The sequence below is a fragment of the Orycteropus afer genome, unplaced genomic scaffold (assembly GCF_000298275.1).
Source record: "Orycteropus afer afer isolate SDZICR_OR568_19922 unplaced genomic scaffold, OryAfe1.0 scaffold00085, whole genome shotgun sequence".
Taxonomy (NCBI): domain Eukaryota; kingdom Metazoa; phylum Chordata; class Mammalia; order Tubulidentata; family Orycteropodidae; genus Orycteropus; species Orycteropus afer.
The window spans coordinates 3,561,437-3,581,408 of NW_006921672.1; the positions used below are offsets into that span (position 1 = coordinate 3,561,437).

Here is a 19,972-nt window from a genome sequence, read left to right on the forward strand (position 1 = left end):
AATGAGATGCAAAGTACCACATGAATGAGTAGCCTAGAACCCCAGGCCCTTTGGGTAAATGAGCTATAGCTGGGGTTCCATCCTCCCTGCCTCAGACCCTCCCTTGTCTCATCTGCAAACCCTCAGAAGATGAGGTCCACCCTTGCAGCTGGGAATCTTCCTGCTTTTTTTCCACCCCATTCTCAATCACCCCAGTGTGGGTGCAACGTGGAACCAGATGTCTGGACCCAAGAGAATAATGTGGAGGATGGAGGGTATCTGGACATTGGGATAGGGAGGAGGAGGAGTTATTTCATGAATCCCAGCAGAGATCCCACAGCAATTTGTCAAAGACTTCAAAGAAGGGATTCATCCCTTGGACCTAATACAGATGAGGTCCTCAGTGGAGGTACAATTCATGAGCAGCAGAACGTTCAGGGGTTGGGAAGTTGAGAGGTGCAGAGGTAGGCAATGGCTATCCCACGGGGCATGCTTTCCAGTCCAGCACTCTGCAACTGATTATCGCATCACCTTGGCAAGTCCATTCCCTCCCTGGGCCTCAGTTTCCCCAGATTCACAAAGAAGAGCTAGTGGTCCAAGCCCTATGCTCTGATACTCTTGGACTCCACAATCACTCTTGGATTCCACAATGCCCTGGAAGGCAACAGGGGCAGAGCCAAAGGATCTCGAGCTTGGAACAAGAAGGAAGTCCTGAGTTCCTCAAAGCCCATCTTCTGTACAGCCCCGTGTTTGCAAGGTTTAGCCACCCACCCGGGAATAGGAGCCCTTGCATTTGAAGCTTGGGCACAACAACTGCCTTTGTTTTCAAGCCCTCTCCCTGGCCACCCCAGGCACCATGACCATGCCATAGCCACACCAGCCAGGTTTAAGTGGCCAGTGAAAGGGAGTACATGAGCCAAAGAGCAGTGATGAGCAACCTTTAAACCTTGGTGGCAAGTGACCAGGGTGCATGACTAGTAGGGTTCTGAGGGGCCAGCCAAGGGCAGTGGCAGAGAAGTTGCACCACCTCAGATTAACATTTCAGTGACCCAAATAAATTCCCAAAAACACTTTTTTTTTTTTTTTTCAGGTACTCAATTGTCTCAAGGGCTCTGGTGACACTGTAGTTTGCCACTAACCAAAAAGTTGATGTTTCAACCCCACCAGCCACTCCACAGAACAAAGAAGTGGAAGTCTGCTTTTGTAAAAAGGTTTGGAGCCTTGGAAATGCTGTGGGGCAGTTTTACTCTGTCTGAAGCAGACAACTATGAGTCAACATTGACTCAATACAGTGGGTTTGGTATTTTTCAGTCTATTATCTCATTATTCAGTAAATCTATGTAAACAAACCCCCAGTCAATTCCAAACACAGCCTGAGAGTGATTCCTCATTGTATATATGTACACCTGTGCACACACATATGTACCTGCACACTCCTCTATGTTCACACCCACCCACCCACACATGCACACACCAGTGGATACCTACACATACAAAGATGCACACATACCCCACACACATACACATGCACACACTGGGCACACACCCACCAGACATAAATGTACAAAGACTGGAAACAAGACGAAAATGTGAAGACTGAGATTCTCTGAAGGCCAGCCTGCACTGTGCATCCCTGGATGACCTCATTCCACCTTTCATCTGAGGCTCATCTATAAAATGGAGACCATGCCATAAAATAAGAGCTTCATTGAAAGTCAAGCTTGCTCCTATGGGTAGGTTTTGAAAGCTGGGAAGAAAGCTCTTGGGTTTTCTCTACTCAGTGTGCCTGAACTGTGCTGGGAGGCTGGGGTCAGCAGCCTGAAAAGCTGTCTGATGTTTTCAGAAAGGGACCTGGCATTAGAGTCAAAAGGCTCTCCCCTGTCACCCCCCACCCCGGGCCTTCCTTGCCCCATCTATAAAAAGGACAAGGCTGGACCTGGGAAAAGAGCTCTGGTGGGTCAGTGGTTATGCTGCTAAACAGAAGTTTGGTGGTTCAAACCCAACAGCTGCTCTGCAGCAGAAAGATGAGGCAGTCTACTTTCATAAAGTAGCAATTCTGTTGTTTTTAGGTGCCATCGAGTCAGCTCCAACTCATAGTGACCTTATGTACAACAGAACGAAACACTGCTTGTTCCTATGCCATCCTCACAATCCTTGCTATACCTGAACCCATCATTGCAGCCACTGTCAATCCATCTCATTGAGGGTCTTCCCCATTTTCGCTAACCTTTCACTTTACCAAGCATGATATCTGTGGTAGTTAAATTTGTATGTCAACTTGGCTGGGCTTGGTTGAGTGGCTGGGCGGTTGGTGGTAGTTATTCCCCATTATGAGACTGGCAATCAACTCCATGGTGGGATCTACCACAAGCAGCTGAATAGCTGTCTTTGGGATAAAAGTTTGCTTCCTGTATATAAGGAGAAGCGTTGGGAATAGTCTCTAGCTTATGGCACGTTTGGACCCTGCACATAGCCTTGTCGTTGTTCAGCAGCCTGTCATGCTCTGCCGACCTTGGGACTTACAATGGACTTAAATTAATGGCCTGCCGTGTAGTTTGGTAACATCGGGACTGTGCCTTTTTACTTGTCAACCTTGGGCTTGTCAACCTCAGCAACCAGTGGGCTGGGAGCAGGGGGCAGAGCTGGACCCCAAGGTTGAGGGGCTTTCACCCAGCCCCTATAACCTGGCACTTTGAACTCAGACTTCTAGCCTCCAAACCATAAGAGAATAAACTCTTGTTTGTTAAGGCCATCCTATTTGTGGTATATTCTTGTCAGAGTGGCAGTAGGTAACTAGAACAATATCCTTCTCTAGGGAATGGTTTCTTCTGATAACATGACCAAAGTAGGTGAGATGAAGTCTGGCTGTTCTCACTTCCAAGGACCATTCCTGCTGCTCTTCCTCCAGGACAGATTTACTCATTCTTCTGGCAGTCCATGGTACTTTCAGGGGGCAATTCTACTCTGTCCTATAGAGTTATTATGAGTCAGAATCCACTTTACAGCAGTAGGTAATCTTTATGGAAATAGACTGTCACATCTTTTCCCCTCAGAGTGGCTAGTGGGTTTGAACCACCAACCCTTTGGTTAAAAAACACCTGCTTTAACCACTAAGCCACTAGAGCTCCTGCCATAAAGATTATGGCCTTGGAAACCCTATGGGATAGTTCTACTCTGTCCTATAGGGTTGCTATGAGTCAGAAGCCACTCAAGGCAACCTGTTTTTGTACCTGGCAATCCTGATGCCCCTGTACTTATAAGTGCCTGTCTCCAGAGTGAGCTCTGTCTCTCCCTCCTTAGGCCAAGGAGGTGAGGATTGCCTGTCTTAAGACCTGTAGCCAGGTGACTCTTGTGGAGAGAAGGTAGCAGAAACCCTTACAGAAATGTGGGACCTGCAGAAGCCAGCCTGACTGAGCTGGGCTTTAGGTGCCCTGGGAGCCCTGGGACAGGTCTGTGGGGGGCATGAACAACCAAGCCCTAGCTGAAGGGTCGAGTAGGAACCGGGGTAATGTGGAAATGTCCCTTCTGCACCTTGCGCTTGGTCCCGAGGGAGGCCAGGCAGCAACTGAAGACACATCTCTGTTCCAGGGTGCCTGCCATCCCCTGCGCCCATGAGGGGACTTGCACCTGGCTTTCTCAGGCTCCTCCACGCGGCAGGGGGATGACAGGTCTAGGCAAGTCCCAAAAACTGCGTGGGACCAGGCTCTGGGCAGCACTGACCTGACCCCCTCCCTGCGACCCTTCGCTCCGCCAGTGTGCTCCGGCCGTCCCGGGGCAGTGGGGGGCTCGGCCGACAAGCGCCCGGCATCCTGGGACACTTCCCGGTCTCCGTGGGAAGGCAGGCGGCAGCTGTTCCTGGCCCCGCCACAGCGGCCCCTGAGCCCCCGGGCCTTACCCAGAACTTGGAGCCGAGCTCCCCGGAGCCGCAGAAGGCGTCCATGGGTCCGAGGCGCGACGGCGAGATTGGCGAGTGTGGATGCGGGCCGGCGGGGCAGCTCTGAGCGCGGAGAGCCGCCTCCGCTCCGGGTCTCCGCCCTGGCCCGCCCCCCTGAACCCTACCCTAGTTCTCTGGATCTCGCTCTCCGGTTGGGGGGTTGCGACTGCGCCTGCCTCGACGAAACCGCGGCGCCAGCGCGAGGGACTCTTGGCGAGGGTGAGTGGGGGTCACTGACAAAGGGACGGCCCCTTCGAGGGAGCGACACCGCTGCGCTGAACTAGACTGATGGGGGCCGGAACACAGTCTGTTTGCGAGCCAGAAATGAGGGCACACGCTTCCATCCCAGACTACTCCATGGGGGTTCAACGAGTCAGAAAAAACGTGGAGCGGGACTTAGCAACCCTCCCTCCATAAATAAAATCCTTAATTAGGTCACGTTCATCTCTGGACCTCAGTTTCGCCATTTGTAAAATGGAAGAGCTTGTGCACTCAATGTGGAATACCGCTCACTACAAGTTGCCAGAGACAGCTGGCAGACACCAAATCATAGTATCCAAGTAACGAGCGGTTTGTAGTACCCGTGTGTGTGTGTGTGTGTGTGTGTGCGTGAGTGTGCGTGGAGGAGGAGGTCCCAACCCAGATGTGAGCCCTCTTGTGGGTATCTTAACTGCAGCCTTCCTGGGGGTTTGTGGCTCCCTGATAAGCGTGTGACACATCAGAGGCTCTCTGTGTCTCAGCTTTCACAACTGTAAAATAAAATGATCCTGCGGACACCACAGGATGACATGGGGGAAGGTATATGTTGTTGTTTGGTGCCAGTCAAGTCAGCTCCCATTCATAGGGCCCCTCTGTACAACAGAAGGAAACACTGTCCTGTCCGGCACCATCCTCACAATCCTTGCTATGCTTAAGCCCATTGTTGCAGCCACTGTATACAGTGTATATGTACCAATCCATACATATAAAGGTACATAAAGCATCAAGCATGCTGCAAGGCAACCAACATTTTTTTAATTCTTCTACTTCAGAGTGGAGGATGGGCAGGTGATGCCTCACGAAGAGCCCCATATTAGGCTGTACTACACATTGCCCATCTGTAAAATGGGTTTGGAGTCCATCACCTCCAGCTTCTACTCACCCCCAGTTTGGTCAGGTTGGAATCTCCCCATTCCTCTTCCTACCACCATCTCCTGCCACCCTCTCTCCCCTAATAGGATCCCAAAAGCCAACCCACCACCCTTTCTTGGGGCGGAGAGGGAAGTCTCCCTGGGGAACACTTTCCTCGACCTGTTCCCTGTTGCCCCCACTCCATCTTGTCCCCATCTGCAGGATCTGCCCATGTTCACCCTGGTGAGCCCTTCCCTGGCACTTGTTCTCAGGAGATGTTTCCTTCTTTGCATGCTGAGCAGCGGGCACAGGAGGGAGTCAGTCAGACAGTGCAGGCGCAGCTGGTCCCTCCTGTCCCTCTGGGCAGGCAGGAAGTCACCAGAAGCAGAAGTCTCTCTGGCCATTGGCAATCACAAGAGATGTGAGCGCACACAGGGTGGGGGTGGGGGCTGGTGGACAATGCTCCCCCTTCCCATCAGGTAGAGAGGAGGCCCTCTCTCAGCACGGGGCAAGCCCCCAGCCCTCTCTGTCTGCTCCTCTCCCTGCCACTCTCCTCCCTATCTCTGGGCAAAGCCTTTGCAGCGATTTCACACTCTTGTCACAGTGTGCCTTGGGTTATATTTAGTTGTGAAGTCTGTCTTCCCTGCCAGCCTGAGAGGTCCCCAAAGGCAGAGACCAACTGAGTCACCTCCAATCACCCCTCTATGCCACAAAAGTGCCTTTTGTATACTGTGTGACCTTGACAAGCCCCTTGATGTCTCTGGGACCCAGTTTCTTGAGCCGGAGCAGCTGGGAGTCCTCCTCCACCCTCCCCTGGCCCCCATCAGGTTTTCAGCAGCCAAACCCACTTCAAGGTCCTCCTCATGGGTCTCACCCTCAGCCCTAGATGTCCCCCTCCATCTGCCCATCTGCCTCCCCTGCGCTCTCGTTCTTTCTCTCAGCCTGGCACAAGTTGTAGACACCAGAAGAACCAGGGAGGCTGGCTCTGGGCTTGAGGAGATTTGGAGGCGTCTCTTCAGAGCCCTTGTAGAGATGAGTTCTCCAAGCAGGTCTCCTTCCTGGGATGGGTCACCTAGGACCAGCCTGGCCTCCCACTCAAGGTTTTGAGCAAAACCCAGGGACATTATTATTCTGGCTGTTCTCACCAGAGCAGGAAAACTCAGGCCCTGAGAAGCTCTACAACTTGCCCAGGGCCACAGAGCATAGTCAGGCAGAGGTGGGTTAAGCCCACATCTTCACATCTTCGAAACCACTGGCCATGTCCTGTATCCTTCACTGTAGCAACCATGCTCTGGGACTTGCCTTCAAGGTTGTTTGGCATATTTTCCCTACATACCACCTATCTTCCTGCACCTTGCAAACTCTATTCATCCATCGAGATTTTGCTCAAGTCCCCCCCCCCCTTTCTGGAAGCCTCCCTCACCCTCTTCCAGAGCAAGGACCCTTCTACCAGACATCCATCTCTCCGTATATTGTAATCACTGAGTATCTTGCTCACCTTCCCCAGAGAACTGTGAACACCTTGAGGATAGGGACTGCATCTTACTTATCTCGATCCTCAGCACCCAGCACAGTGCATGACAAAGCTGATCCTTAGGAAATGTTTGTTGACAAACTAAACAAATTTCCTAAGAAGAGGTCACAGTAGCATTAGGTCCAGCCCCAGCAGTGAGCACAGCCCACTCTGCTTTTGTGTTTTCAGAACCAAGATGTGTCCAGTTGGAGGGTCCTGATAGAAGCAATAAAGACCCCACAGGTTGGGTTTTGGCAGAGAGGTGACCAAAGCTCCCCCAGCCTCAGTGGCTGAGCCCCCTTCTCCCTCCCCAGCTGATTGCAGTTCCAGCAGGATGCACACAGCACGGAGCAAGTGCTCCACCTCCCCTGCCAGAAGCATCCCAGGGGAATCCAGCATCAGGGATTTCCTGGCAAGGAGATGGAAAGATAAGGTAATTGCAAGGTATAGCTTAGAGCAGGAGTGACAGCAGAGACAAGAAAGCAGAGGAAGGGAAGGATGGGAGACCCAGGGACAGGAAATGCTGCAAAGGGGGAGAGTTGGATTGGAACAGGCAAGACAGATGGGGAGGGTCGGGGGCAGAGCCTGGCTGCTGGTCCTCCCCATTCACCTCACTGTCTAGCTCCTTGTAGTCCCTGCCCCCTCTGGCTCCTCGAAGGTCTGGATCATGCCCAAACCTGCTTCCAGCTCCCAAACTCCAGCCGCCCCTTCCCACCTCTCATGCAGCTGGCCAATCTCCCAGACTCCAACCAGCGGGGGGCATACTGCCCCCCTTGTGGCCCTCAGTAAGACAGCCCAAAGCCCAGGCCACCCCTTTACCCTCCCCCAAAACTGCATTTGCGTCTGATTTACCATGCATGTGAGCATTGGCTCTGGCGCCTGCCCGACTCAGGAGTTTTCAAAGCAAAGAAGAATTAATTAGCTCAGCAAGCCACAGTCAGCAGCTACCCCGCACCTGGACCAGAGCTAAGACCTAGAGTTCCAGCATCCAAAACACTGACTGGAACTCCCTCCTGGGGCCCTGTTGGGCAGCTGCCTCCTTGACCCACCTTGTTCCTCCCACAGAAGGGCCAGCAGATCACATCCAAACTTGATTTTGAGAATTCATTCACATCCTGGGGGCTGTTGTCCTGGATTTTTCCTAGGTCACTGGCTTTAGCAGGGACCTTGGATAAGATGGGCTTAGTGGTCATACAGCTGGGATGTATGTACAGTATGGGTTTCTCTGGGCACAGAACACTGGTTCATCTCTGCCAGCCCATTTGTTTCCTCATTTAGGGGTCCATAGATGGTGCCCATCAGTATTAGTGTCCTCTCCCTGGCTTAGTCCCTCTGCAGCTGGGGCACACAGGGTGGCACCAGGTGAGAGTGCCTTGTGCTGCCACCTGGTGTCCAATGTCTTTACTGCACTCCCATCACTAGTTGGGTCTCTCAGCAGGCCCAGAAGGGGGGGGGGGAGAGAGAGAGGGGTGTGCACCAGTTTGTGATGGGGTGACTGGGGCTGACAATGGAGGGGGAGGCTGTTTGGAAAGTGGGCAAGGCCTGGGTGAGGCAGGGGTAAAGGACAGGAAGACAGGAAGAGTGGGAGGAGGAGGAGAGCAAGTAGAATGGGGTTAAAGGGCAGGACTGTACAGGAAAGGGTGGGGCCTGGAATTGCAGAGCCAGCTTGGCCAGGTGAGCCTCAACAGCACCAGGTGCTGAGGGAAGCCTTCTCCTGTGGTTGAGACCCCTTCCCACTGTGCCCCGTGGTCAAAGGCTGGCATCCCACAAGGTGGGGCAGGCTGTTGATCTCTCTAACCACTGAGTATGCCAGGCTGGGAACACATGTGTACATTTCCAGAAACACAAATGTGATTGCTTTGGAAAGGGGCCCCCCAGGAGAATCATTTTTAAAGTAAGATTCTGCCTACTATGTCTGTCCCATTCCCTACACCATGAAAAGAGGCTGGGGTACTGTGAAGTCAATGGCTGGAGGATGGCCTGACTTAGGGCCAAATCCTAATGCTGCCATTTCCTAGCTGTGTGACCTTGGACAAGTTACTTAACCTCTCTGAACCCACTGCCTCATGGGAAAAATGAGGATAGCAATGGTATCTTCTCTTGCTAGGGTGTAGAGAGGAGTAAGTGAGAGACTGCATATGAGCCTCGGATTTGTTTTTAGCATCAGCTCAGCTCCCCCCACCCCCAGATAGACCTTTTCCTGGAGTCTTGGGGGTGGAGGAAGCAGAAACATCCAAGTCCGAGGTGGGGGCCTGCTGCTGTTGGCACAATTTCCTCTGAATTCCAAAGAAAGGGCTTAGGGCAGAAGTGTCAGAGGAGATGTCCTTAGCTCCCAAAGTCCCCACACCCCTGGAGCCCCTGCCGCTGGAGGCCCCCATCCATAGATTTGATGCTTCTCTCCATCCCAGTCTCTTTCAGATCTCTCCACCCCCACCCATGTATCCTGCAGTAGAATCAAATAACCACCCAGACAAGCATCACAAGATCAGCATCATCGTTATTATTACGAGTGTTAATAGGATTGAGCAGCGCCATTATTTCCACTTCAAAACCCTTTTAATGAGACACAACTGTTTCCTCCATTGATAAAGATTTTACACGTTTGGGGAAGAGGTCACAGTTGTCTCCCCCAATTCTGCTATTACTACTACTGCATCACTACCAAGAGGCCTACCACCAGGCACTGCCTCCTTCCAGAGTAACCTTCCGGTCTGTGGACAGGGGGTTGGGGAGGGAGCAAGGCACTTTTCTTTTTCCACAGGCTGACCCCTGCAGATCTCTGGAAAACACCTCAAAGCATAGTCAGTATACCTCAACAAGCTGCTTTGTCCCTTATTGGGAGAGAGGACCAAGAAAGGGGCCTCCTCAAGCAGAACCAGAAATGCTCAGAGTTGCCCTAAGTAAGCACTCTGTTACAGGACTGCTGTGCTGTTGACAGGGCAGGGGTGGATAGAGTGTCTTCTGGGATGGAGGGAGGGAGTGGTATCAGCCCTCTGGCTTCCTCTTGACCCAGAATTCTCCAATCACTAGAAGGAAAAGAGACCCCAGATCCCCTCTACCCAAATCTTCATTTGAAAACAGACAATTACAGAATTCTACAAAAATATAAATAATCTGCAGGCCCAAGTGACAAAACTCCACAAATTTTGTAGTTTTGCCTTTTTTTTTTTTTTTTTCTTTAAAAAGTAGCTCCCACATATAGCCCTCTCGTCACCTTAGGAGCTAGAGAAAAAGAGTTCAACATTCTTGCACACCCCAAGAGGATAAAACCAGGTGTTTGCTTATAGGAGTGGTTTCATTGCTGTCCAAATGAGCAATTAGAAAAAGCTTTCACCAGCTTAGAAAACACAGCGTTGGACAAAGCGTCCGGGTCCGCCCCCAAGCAGCCTGACACTCGCAGCTGCCCACTTGACAAGGGCTGTGAGTGAGGGCTGTGATCCAGGTTCAAGAACCCTGGGGTTTGAAGGCCCTGGGGGGGCGGGCAGAGGATAGCAAATTTCAAGGGAGCAGAGTCGGAGCAGATATTTGAGGGTGGGTAGCAGGGGATGGCTGGGTGAGCCTGTGGTCGGTGCCCATGGCATTGAATCTTTGCACCAGGGGTTTAGACAAGAGAATATTGCCCATGGTAGCACTGGGAAGGGGCTGTTGGCCACACTGCTCACCTTCTATCCAACTCGGCTGGCTCCCACTGGGCAGGCAGCAACAGACCGTGTAAACACCTTAATGGAGCTGTTCATCACCCCCCAGGGGGCCAGCTCCCCACTCAGCAGCCTGGCTGCGGGAGCTGACCAACTCTCCCAGGAGGTTGCCTCTAGATGCAACTCCAGCCCCCGTAGTCCCCCTCCTCTGGCAGGAGCAGTCCGCCAGAGCTCATAACGCTTAATCCCATAGCCAGCAGGCAGTGCTCACAGCACTGGGCCAGCCAGGAGCCCCCATCCAAAGCTGCAGGCTGAAGCCCAGACCACTCAGGTCACACACCCAGCCCACAGCTTCAAGAAGGAAAACCCAGAAGCCCTTACCCCTCCCCCCCCCCACAACCTAGATCCGCAGCTGAGGCCGCCCCCCCTTTCCCCCCAGTCGGCACCATTAACCAAAACAGCTTCATTATGCCAGTATCCAGCTTTCAATGTGCGGCTGATAGCTGTCAGCAGGAATAAGAGTTAATCTGGAATTACATTCACAGAGCTGCCTGGCTGAGAGAAAGCCAGGAAGCTTTGACAGAAGAAGCGGGAGTAGACCCTGCTCCCCGGGCCTTCGGGCAGAGATGGCCAAGGAACTTTTCTCCTCCCTGCCCCTGGGAAGGGAGGCTGCAGGCTTGCCAACCTCCAGGGCAGGGCGGTTTGGGTTTTCCCTGCTTTCAGACAGACAGACAGACACACACACACACCTCTGAACCCTTCCCTCCCCACCCTCTGCCCCCTTTCCCAGGAATCTCTCTCCAACGCCATCTGCATCTTCCTAACTCTCCGTTTCCTTTGCCCTTTATTCTGGACCGTGATTAGCTTTTTATTTTGGAAAATTACTTTATTATATATATAGATATAGATATGTATATATGTATATTATAAAAAGGTTCCATTTCATTTGTAAAATCTCATTTTGTTTTTTCTTTTTCTTTTTTTTTTTTTTTCCTACAGAAAATGATGACGAGGTTCAAGGAGAAAATAAGTTACATTACAGTTTCCAAAGTGGTTCTCGCTCTCCGCCGAAGATGAGCCCCGACTGCTGCGCTCGCTCGCGGTCCCAGCTTGTGCTTTGCAAGAAGAGGGGATATAACTAGACTGGTTATTTTGGGGTAAAATAGCCAAGAGACAGACGCCTTCGCCTCAAAAGTATTCTGAGACACATAAAAGTAGAAGGAAACAAGTCTCTTCAGTCACAAAATGTCGTACATCCCGTATATACTAGATTCAATTAATTTAATAAAATAGAATATACATAGAGATTCTGCACAAACGTATTGCTTTCTCCCAACAGCTCCTGGTGTCGGGAACCTCAGCGGCACCGGGCCTGTCTTTCTGCCTGGCGTCACCAGAGCTGCTGTTTTAAATCTCTCTTTGGAAATTCTATTGTCGTTACCCAGCGCCACCGAGGCAGGGAGGAGCCCCTCCTTGGTGTCTATATGCAACTCTCGTCAGGAATATAGCCCAGAAGGAGGAGCTAGGATTTGGCACCCAGTGGAGAAAGGTGAGTGGGACAATGGAGCAGGACTCAGGGGTCCAGGTCTGTTGGGTCAGAGGATAAACCGGAGAGACTTAGCACGTCTTTCTTTGGGGAGGACAACGCAGCCATGCTGTCGGGGGCGCCTGAGGCGGAGGGATCCTTGGGGTCGCTGGGAGGAGCCCTCCGCCGGAGGCAGACGCCAGGGCTGGGTGGAGGTCGAGAGCCCTGGTTTTCCGGAGGGTCTATGGAGATACTGGGCGGGCTGAGTTTTTTCTTGGGCCGGCTCCCAGGCCCCCCAAGAGGCTGGACCCCAAGGCTAGAGGGGCTAGGGCCCAAGCGGGGCTGGGAGCCACTGTCCAGGCAACTGACCGCGATGGAGTGTCTCCTCTGTTCATCCAGCCAGGACGCAGGCCGGCGCCGGCAGCTCTGGGCCTCCACGCTGTAGCATTTCTTCAGGTCCCGTGGGGAGGGCGGCTCCTCCTGGCTGCCGATGGTCAGGAGGTCCCCTGAAATCCAGCTCAGCTCCGTGTCCAACTCAAAGCTGCTGCTGGTCTCCGGTGGGCCCCTGGCCCTCTTGGGTTCTGGGCCTGGGCGGGGGGCTGGAGGGGGCGTGTGCTTCGAGATCTTGCTCTGGCTGCGGGAGTACTGCTGCACTTGAATGCTCGTCTGGCCCCAGAAAGAGGTGGCGCGGGCCAGAGGCAGGGAGGGCCCACTCACCTCTGACAGCAGATCTTCCCGGCTGCCCAGACCCTGCACGTCCAGGGAATCAGTCCTTATTGCTGCCTGTATGGGGGTGGGGGGTAGGGGTGGGGTGGGGAGAGGGTTCAGTCCAAGGGATTCTTCTCCACCGTGTACTGTCCTGCTTGTTAAGCCAGGTGTCTGCTTCCCCCCATGCAGCTACAAGACTAACTGAAGCAGGGTCACTGGTAGTGTCTCTTGCTGGAAGATGAAGTCATCTACAGCCTGACCTCCATCATCCACCATGCCTTCTCCCCTACCTCAACCCAGCCTCGCCTCCCCCAAGCCTGCAGAGTAGCTCTCTGAGATGCAAAAAAGCACCCAGGCCAGATCTGCTCCCAGCTGGCTTAACCCCGCCTCCCAGCCTCTGCATAGGCTGGCTATTCCTTTGGCCTTGAATACCCTTCATGACCGGCAAGCGCCTATCAACATTATGGACTCTGGTGGCCTATGATGCACTTCCTGACATCTCCACCCTCAAGTGACACTGACCCCTCTCTCCTCTTTGCTCCCTGCTGCACCCTGTGCAGAACCAGCTCAGCACCTGTGACCTACTGCTGCAATTATCTGATGACCTGTACAGCTCCACTAATAGACTGTGGGCAGTGTCTGATTACTCACTAAGCAAGGTAAGCATGGACTTACTTGTGCTTGCACACTAATCTGTAGTGAACAATTTCACATTTTTTCACCACATCAAAGATTCTGCTGTTTTTTCATAAATGGGAAACTCTTTACTACAAATTAGTGAGTAATCATAAATAAGCCCGTGCTTACCTGGCTTACTGGGTAACTGCCCCTGACTGTGTGACTTCCTGCGTGGTACAAACAGTTAATGTGTTCAGCTACTAACCAAAAGGGTGGAGATTCGAGCTACCCAGAAAAAAGGTATGGTGATTACGTCCAAAACAATCAGCCATCAAAAATGCTATGGAGCAAAATTCTGCTCTTAATACACTTGGGGTCACCTTGAGTTGGAATTGACTGGAAGGCAACTAGTGGTGGTGGAACAGACTGTGAGGGCCTGTGTCTCATTTGTCTGTGTCTCTAGTGCTTGGCACAGAGGCCACTCAGTGAATATTTGCAGAATGGATGAAGGCTATGCCTGCTCTCCCAAGTGTGCAGGATTGAGCAGACTGTCACGTGGCCACACTCAAACATAAATCCACATGAGGGCATGGGCTCATGGCCTTGTCACAGATGGGGCCTCACTGGTTGCATGAACTGCTTTCCACACTGGCCCCCCGAGTGTGGGCTCTGGGCTTGGCCCAAAGTGCAGACACTAAAAACCTGACCCATATACCTCAGCTAGGTCCAAAAGTGCAGGGAGCAATAGGGGGCAGCTCTGGGCTGAGGGAATGGGATGCTAGAGAAACCTGGGTTCTCCCTCCAACAGGATCTGTATCTCAGAGCAGTTACCACTCCTCTCTGGCCTCCAGTCCTCCTCATTGAAATGAGGGGTGGGGGTTGTAAGCACCGAAAGGGCACGGACCACTCCTACTTTGCTCAGTACAGTGTCCCTGGTACCTAGGACTGAGTGTAACACATCATTGGCACACGGTAAATGTTTCCTAGAAGAATGAACATGTCAGCCCAGGTCATCAACAACACCCCAGAATTCCCAGCATCGAGTCCAGCCCCTAGGCCCTGTCCTCCTCTCCACACACTGCTCACCTGGCGCCTGAGTGGCCTCTGAGCCAGAGGGGAGCGGCCCGGTGGGGGAAGTTTGGGGATGGTGCCCCATGTAGGAGCACTGTGGGGCTGGAGCAGGTGAGGTGCATCTTTGGAAAGCTGCAGGCTATAGCTGGTGTCTGCTGGCTGGGAGTGAACGGACAAGACAGAACCTGGGGTGGGGGGAGGGGGACGGGCAGGAGGGGAGAGAGGAGCTGGTGGATTAGCCACTCTTGGCTCCCACCTGAGTCCTCTCCTTGACACTCTCTCACCCCATCAAGGACCCTAGCCTCACCACGTAACCGAACCCTGGATTGAAAACCACACCCCTCAGGCTGGTGGCTCCCTCAGGAAGGGGCTGAGTCCCCCCTTTCAGGCAAAGGGACTCCCCAGAGGTAGGAAAGACCTCTTTTGCTGCCTCAGTGCCCCCAGGTCAGGATGGGGCCTAGGCAAGGAAAGAATCTCCCGGTGTGAGCCCAGCTGGCCTGCCCCCAGCCTTGGTACCTGACTGAGCTTTGGGGAGCCCCCAGCCCCTGTGTCCCGGGGACCCCTCAGCAGCGCTCCCATCCCGGCACATGTAGCTGTCATTGGGCAGAGAGTGCGTGCGGCTGACCCCAGATTTCCGGACAGTCAGCAGGTCTGGTCCCAGGGTGACCCGCCCCTCCTCAGGGTGGGGTTCCATCTGCAAAAGGAACAAGGGAAGGAGGTGGGAGGAATAGGGACATTTGATCTGGTAACTAAGGCAGTGATGGACAACAGAAACCAGAACCCCCCTCCCCTCCAGGACAAGCTGGTGATAGGCATGGGGGAAAGGAGCAGACACACAGATGGGCCCTCCACACAGAGAAGTGGGGCGGGAGAAGGCCCCACCCCCTATAAACGCATCCATATTGTATCACCTAGGAGCCTCCCATGGGGTTGGTGGAGAGGTGAGGAGGTATCGAAGAAGGGAGGGCAGCCCCCAGTCCCCACCCTGCAGGTGGCTAGAGAACTGTTCTAACGGACCCACTTAGAGGCTCTGAGGGAGTCTGGGCTTCAGAGGTGAGGCCTTGACCTAGAGCAGCACAAAGGATTAAAAGCTAAAAGAAGCCCCCCTCATAGCTCCTGGCCAAGGTCACTACTGGGTGCTGGGGCTATGAGGATCTGGGGAGAGACCCTCCCAGCCAGCAGGAGACTGAGCAGCACAGGAGAGGCTGCAGAACAGAGGGTCTTTGACCACCGAGTCTTCACGGCCTCCCTAGTGCCCAGGTTGGATGGATGGATGGATGAACCCCAGGTGTCTTCCCCTTGACAATTCAATGGCTCTTGTATAAGGCCTAGGCACTGTGGCCTCAGTTCCTCCCTCAGAGACAGCTTGGAGATGGAAGCGGTTTTATTGCATCTGTATAAGGAAAGGTGTTATCCTTTGATCCTGGAAAAAAGGGGCCAAGACTTGCTCTCAAGAGAGTTCTCCATTATCCCTGTAACCCACTTTTTTCCAGGGTCCCCTGAAAACCTCCATTCCTAGTTCTCAGAGTGGCTGTCAGTTCCTGTCCTCAAGTGGGACCAGCCAATGAAACAGCCCCAGAAGTCCTGATAAGTTGAGGAATAATAGTCTGGATCCTTTGCTTCTCCTCCCAGCCCTAGTGTCTACTTCTGTATCCACCCTGATCTCTGCTGGGAGAAGGGAGCCCCGGCCCCTTCTTAAGTTCCAAAAGGAGGGGCAAGGCAGGGAGCAGGGGGCTGCTCATGATCAGAAGGGCTGAGGAACCAGGAGAGGGTGAAGAAGTTGCCAAAACACAAAGACAGACACCCAAGATTGGAAGGAAGGCAGGGACACACGCAAACAGTGACAGAGGAGACAAGAACGGCCCCCAGGTGGAGAAAGGCATGGTGGTGGCAGCAGAGATGTGGCTCTCACCCACTACGTGGTGGTGAATGTCTCATGTTAGGGAAAGAGGCAGGGAGGAGGGGTGCAGGGGGAGCTGGCTTGCACAGGGCTCCAAATACAGGGATTGACTCTGTATCCTGCATCCTGAAAGGTCCTTTGGTCAGCTACCTGATGCCCCCTGTTTTGCAGCTGTATCCCTCCTCAGTATCTGGGTTAACTCTTTCACGGATGTTGCTCCTATGCCCTTCAGAGTAAAATTCCAATTTAATCTTATCTGATTTCCTTTTACAGTGGGCCTCAAAGACATCATGCTAGCAAAGACTGGAGCACCAGGTGCCTGCTGGCTGGTACCTCAGGTAGGACATGAGGCAGAATGAGAGGAGGTGAGCCCCAGGCCCTCCCTAGGCAGTGGGTATCTGGAGCCCTGTGGCCAGCCCAGCCCCAGGGGTGGCTAGGGGAGGCAGTGAGGGGCCATGTGTATGTACATTGCTCTCCGGGGCACTAAGTAAGAGTATGTGAGTGTCATCAGGCAAAGAGTCATCCGTCAGAGCTAGAGAGCAGGACGGTTCAGACACAATCTCTGACGTCAGAGACAGAGCCTCCATCTCAGCTAGAGGGATCTAGACAGGGAGAGAGATGATCAGGCGTGAGAAACCAGGACAGCGCGCACACGTGCATGTGCACGAACACACATGCACACGCACGCGTGCACACACGTTCAGCCCCCCCTTCCCCCTTTTTCAAAGCATGGGTGAAAAAGGCATCCCATGTCTCTCCCCACCCCTTTCCCAAATAAACTGACAGCGCCTCCCCTCACCCACTGCAACCCCTGCTCTCATCAGAGAGGCTTCAGGCAGGCACCAAAGAGCCACAGCAAACACTGACAAAGCAAGGAGACACAGAACCACATTCTAAAGATACCCCAGGAGGCTTCACAGCCCCTCCCACACTACCACCACCCAGGGAGGGAGCGGGCAAGAGGGAGGGCCTTCACTCTCATAGATGATACCCAAAAAAAAGAGAGAAAAGAAAAGAAAACATGAAGGAAGGCCAGCGAAGCGCTGTCTCTCCTCTCGGCACAGACAGAGCGGCATGGGGGGTGCCAGGGACAATACGGCCAATCTGACGGGTGTTTTCTGCCTGTTCTCTCTGCTTCCAAAAGCCTGGCAGGATTTGGCCTACCCCCAGATTCTGGCTTCTCCCCTCCTGGGCCCTCCTCCGCCTGCCTGCAGCCCGCCCGCCCGCCCTCTCCTCTTGCCTGCCTGAATTGGGCTTGCAAGTGTGGGTGCTACCACATCTGCTGGCTCACCTGGGGTCTGTAGGGGGTGCCTCTGGACCCCTAGGACCCTCAGTGAGAGTGGGGCTGCCCTGACACCATCCCATCCCATCCTCTTCTCTTCCATCAGCTGTTCTCAGGAGCTAGGAGGGAGAGGTCTGGGGAAAGGCTATTGCCACCAGCTCAGGTTCTCCTATCTCCTCTGAGACTGAGTCCCAATAAGAGGGCAGGGTCCCCAGAGGCAAACTCCCATCCCCCAGGCAGATCACTGTCCATTTCTTGGGATTGTGCAAAAGGCTTCTCAGGTGCTCAGAAATGCCTTCCTGCCCCTCCACCCAACAGGGCCTGAGGACGGCTAGGCTCTTCTGTCTCCAGCTGACACCTATCTCCCTGCCTCTGCTCCAAGTCTACCCTGCCTGAGAGGAGGGATGGGGAAGGCTGTCACAGTGGAGGGGCCAAGGGCAACCGTTGACAAGTCACACGGGGAGAAGAGAAGGGCAAGAGGACCCCAGAAAGCAGCTGATTCTGGCTCAGATGGGACTAGGGGAGAGAGAACCTGTGGCACTATGGGAAGGGGCTGGGCTCAGGAAGGCAGCCAAGTCCTATCTCACACCAAGGTCCTCAGAATCCACTCCCCAGCTGGGGCCTGCAGTTCCCTTTCAGGACAAGGTCAGGCTCCCTGAGATCACTGGCTTACAGGCAGCATTCATCACACCCTGTGGGCTCATGGCTTAAAAAGCCCCATCAGAGGACTGGGGGATATGGATGCTGGACAGAAGGGGAAGAAATGGACTGTAGCCCAAGACAATTCCATCCATGGAACCCCTGGCCACCTGGACGATCCCTGGAGATCCTTCTCCCCTGGGTCTAGCATCTCGCCACTCCACATCCCAGCTTGCACTGCCAGTCTGCCTTCTACTCCCATATCCTCTTCTCTCCCAGATCCTCTCTCACAAATGGCCCTGCTAGTCCCTCCTCCTTCCCTCCTTATCCCTCAGAAGTGCCCATCTCTGCATCCCTGCCCTCTAAATATGTGTTCCAGAGGTTGAGCCCAGTCTGAAGGAACCCTTGGCTCCCTCCTGCCAAGCCCAAAACTCAACTGAGGCCCTGAGCTTGTTCTTTCTCCAGGTACCTAGTGAGTAGGACAACTTCCCAACCCCCTAGAAGCACGGCACAGCACGATACAGCCCAGCATGGTCAGGGGAGGAGGCACAGCACGGGGCACAGTAACCTGTGGGTTGGAGCCGCCCGGGCTGGGGGCGGGAGGGAAGGCAGAGGGCTGGCCCCCCAGGCCCGCCAGCTCATCCATCAGCTTCAGCTCCCCCTCCAGGGAGCCCTGGATCAGCAGGGATATGGTGTCAAACAGCTGTCTGTCCTGGGAGGACCAGCCCATGAGGGGAGTGGGGGTCAGAGGGGCAGCAATGGGGAGTGTTGTGGCAGGGGGTTAATGAGAGACAGAGAAAGAGGAGACACACACACACACACACACACAGAGCAACACAGAGACAAAGAGGAAGGGTGGGCAAGAGAGAAGGCGTGGAAGGAAGGAAAGATGGGAGATGGAAGATGACAAGTGTCCAGAGACAGAGAAAGCAACAGAAAGAGAAGGCAAGTCAAAGGATTGCAGGATGGAAGGGAATCAGCCAGGTTGAGGGGTGAGAAGGAAAAAGGTTTGGCAACAGGGCAAGGGTGAAAAAGAAACAGGAAGGAAACAGAAAACTTAGCCTTGAACCTAAGATCCTGGGAGGGGAGGCCAGGCCAGGCTGGAGGAGCAGGGTCAGAAGAGCCAGCATAGCTTCTGACTACGTTCTTTTTTTTTTGGAGGGGGGGTGGGGGTTGACCTTGTGAGAGTGAGTGTGGCAGCCATTCTGGGGAGGAGTCGGGGGCAGCTGGCCCCTCAGCATCCAGGACGGGCCCCAGGGTTTCTGGACTGCCTGCTCGGCTTGTGCCCTCAGGCACAGCCACTGGCCACCCTCCCCACTCTTCTCTTTTCCCAGACCCTTCCCAGGCAGGGGAGGGAGTGCACTTACCGTGGGGTGCTCGAGGGAGAACCTTGAGGCTGCCCTGGCATGGGCTGCAGCGTGTGGGGACCCAGGCTTGGGGCTGTCGGGGCTGTCAGGGCCCTCAAGCCCAGGCCAGAGGAAGGAGCTGCCTAGTGGTGAGCGGGGCTGTGGGCTCAGCGTCTTCATCTCGAGCTCCAGCTCAGCCTCCAGCTCGGCCTCCTCCTTGGCCTCCTTGTTGCTCTCCTCCAGGTGCTTCATCAGCACGGCAATTACCACGTTGACCAGCACAAACTGGGCTGTCAGCACGAAGGACACGAAGTAGATGGGGGAAATGACAGTGTTGTAGCAGGTGGACTCCTGGTCGCAGTCCCGGAGGGTGTCCTGGGGGAGGCGGGTTACAAGGGTGAGGCTGGGGAGGACAGTGCACGGAGCTGTCATGGAAAATCGGGTCACTGGTGCCATAGAGCATGGAAAGAGGAAAAGAGGAGGAGGAGGACGGAATTATGGTGTCCTGGGGGGAGAAGTGCACTAGACACTGTGCTGGGGGAGTGTGAGTCAGAGCCTGTCCTGGGGAGAGAGGAGTTCCGGAGTGTTCTGGGATGGAGGTACAAGATCATATGCTTTCATTCTTGGCCAATTCATCTTTCCAAAGAATCTTGGCTCAAGAAGTGGGGCTGCCTCCCTGGGGCCAGTGCCAGCACTGGGAGAGACCCCC

General features: G+C 54.0%; 1 protein-coding gene across 1 annotated transcript in view; it reads right to left on the minus strand.

The window, feature by feature from the left end:
• Positions 1–11,747: 11,747 nt before the first annotated feature.
• CACNA1G (calcium voltage-gated channel subunit alpha1 G) overlaps positions 11,748–19,972 on the minus strand; it is a 68,470-nt gene continuing 60,245 nt past the window's right edge. The window contains exons 33-38 of the mRNA XM_007941877.1: positions 19,285–19,638; positions 18,486–18,629; positions 16,464–16,598; positions 14,613–14,790; positions 14,112–14,281; positions 11,748–12,482 (exon numbers count right to left, since the gene is read on the minus strand). Coding sequence (XP_007940068.1) covers positions 11,748–12,482; positions 14,112–14,281; positions 14,613–14,790; positions 16,464–16,598; positions 18,486–18,629; positions 19,285–19,638 — 1,716 coding nt within the window. The remainder of the gene's footprint in view (positions 12,483–14,111; positions 14,282–14,612; positions 14,791–16,463; positions 16,599–18,485; positions 18,630–19,284; positions 19,639–19,972) is intronic.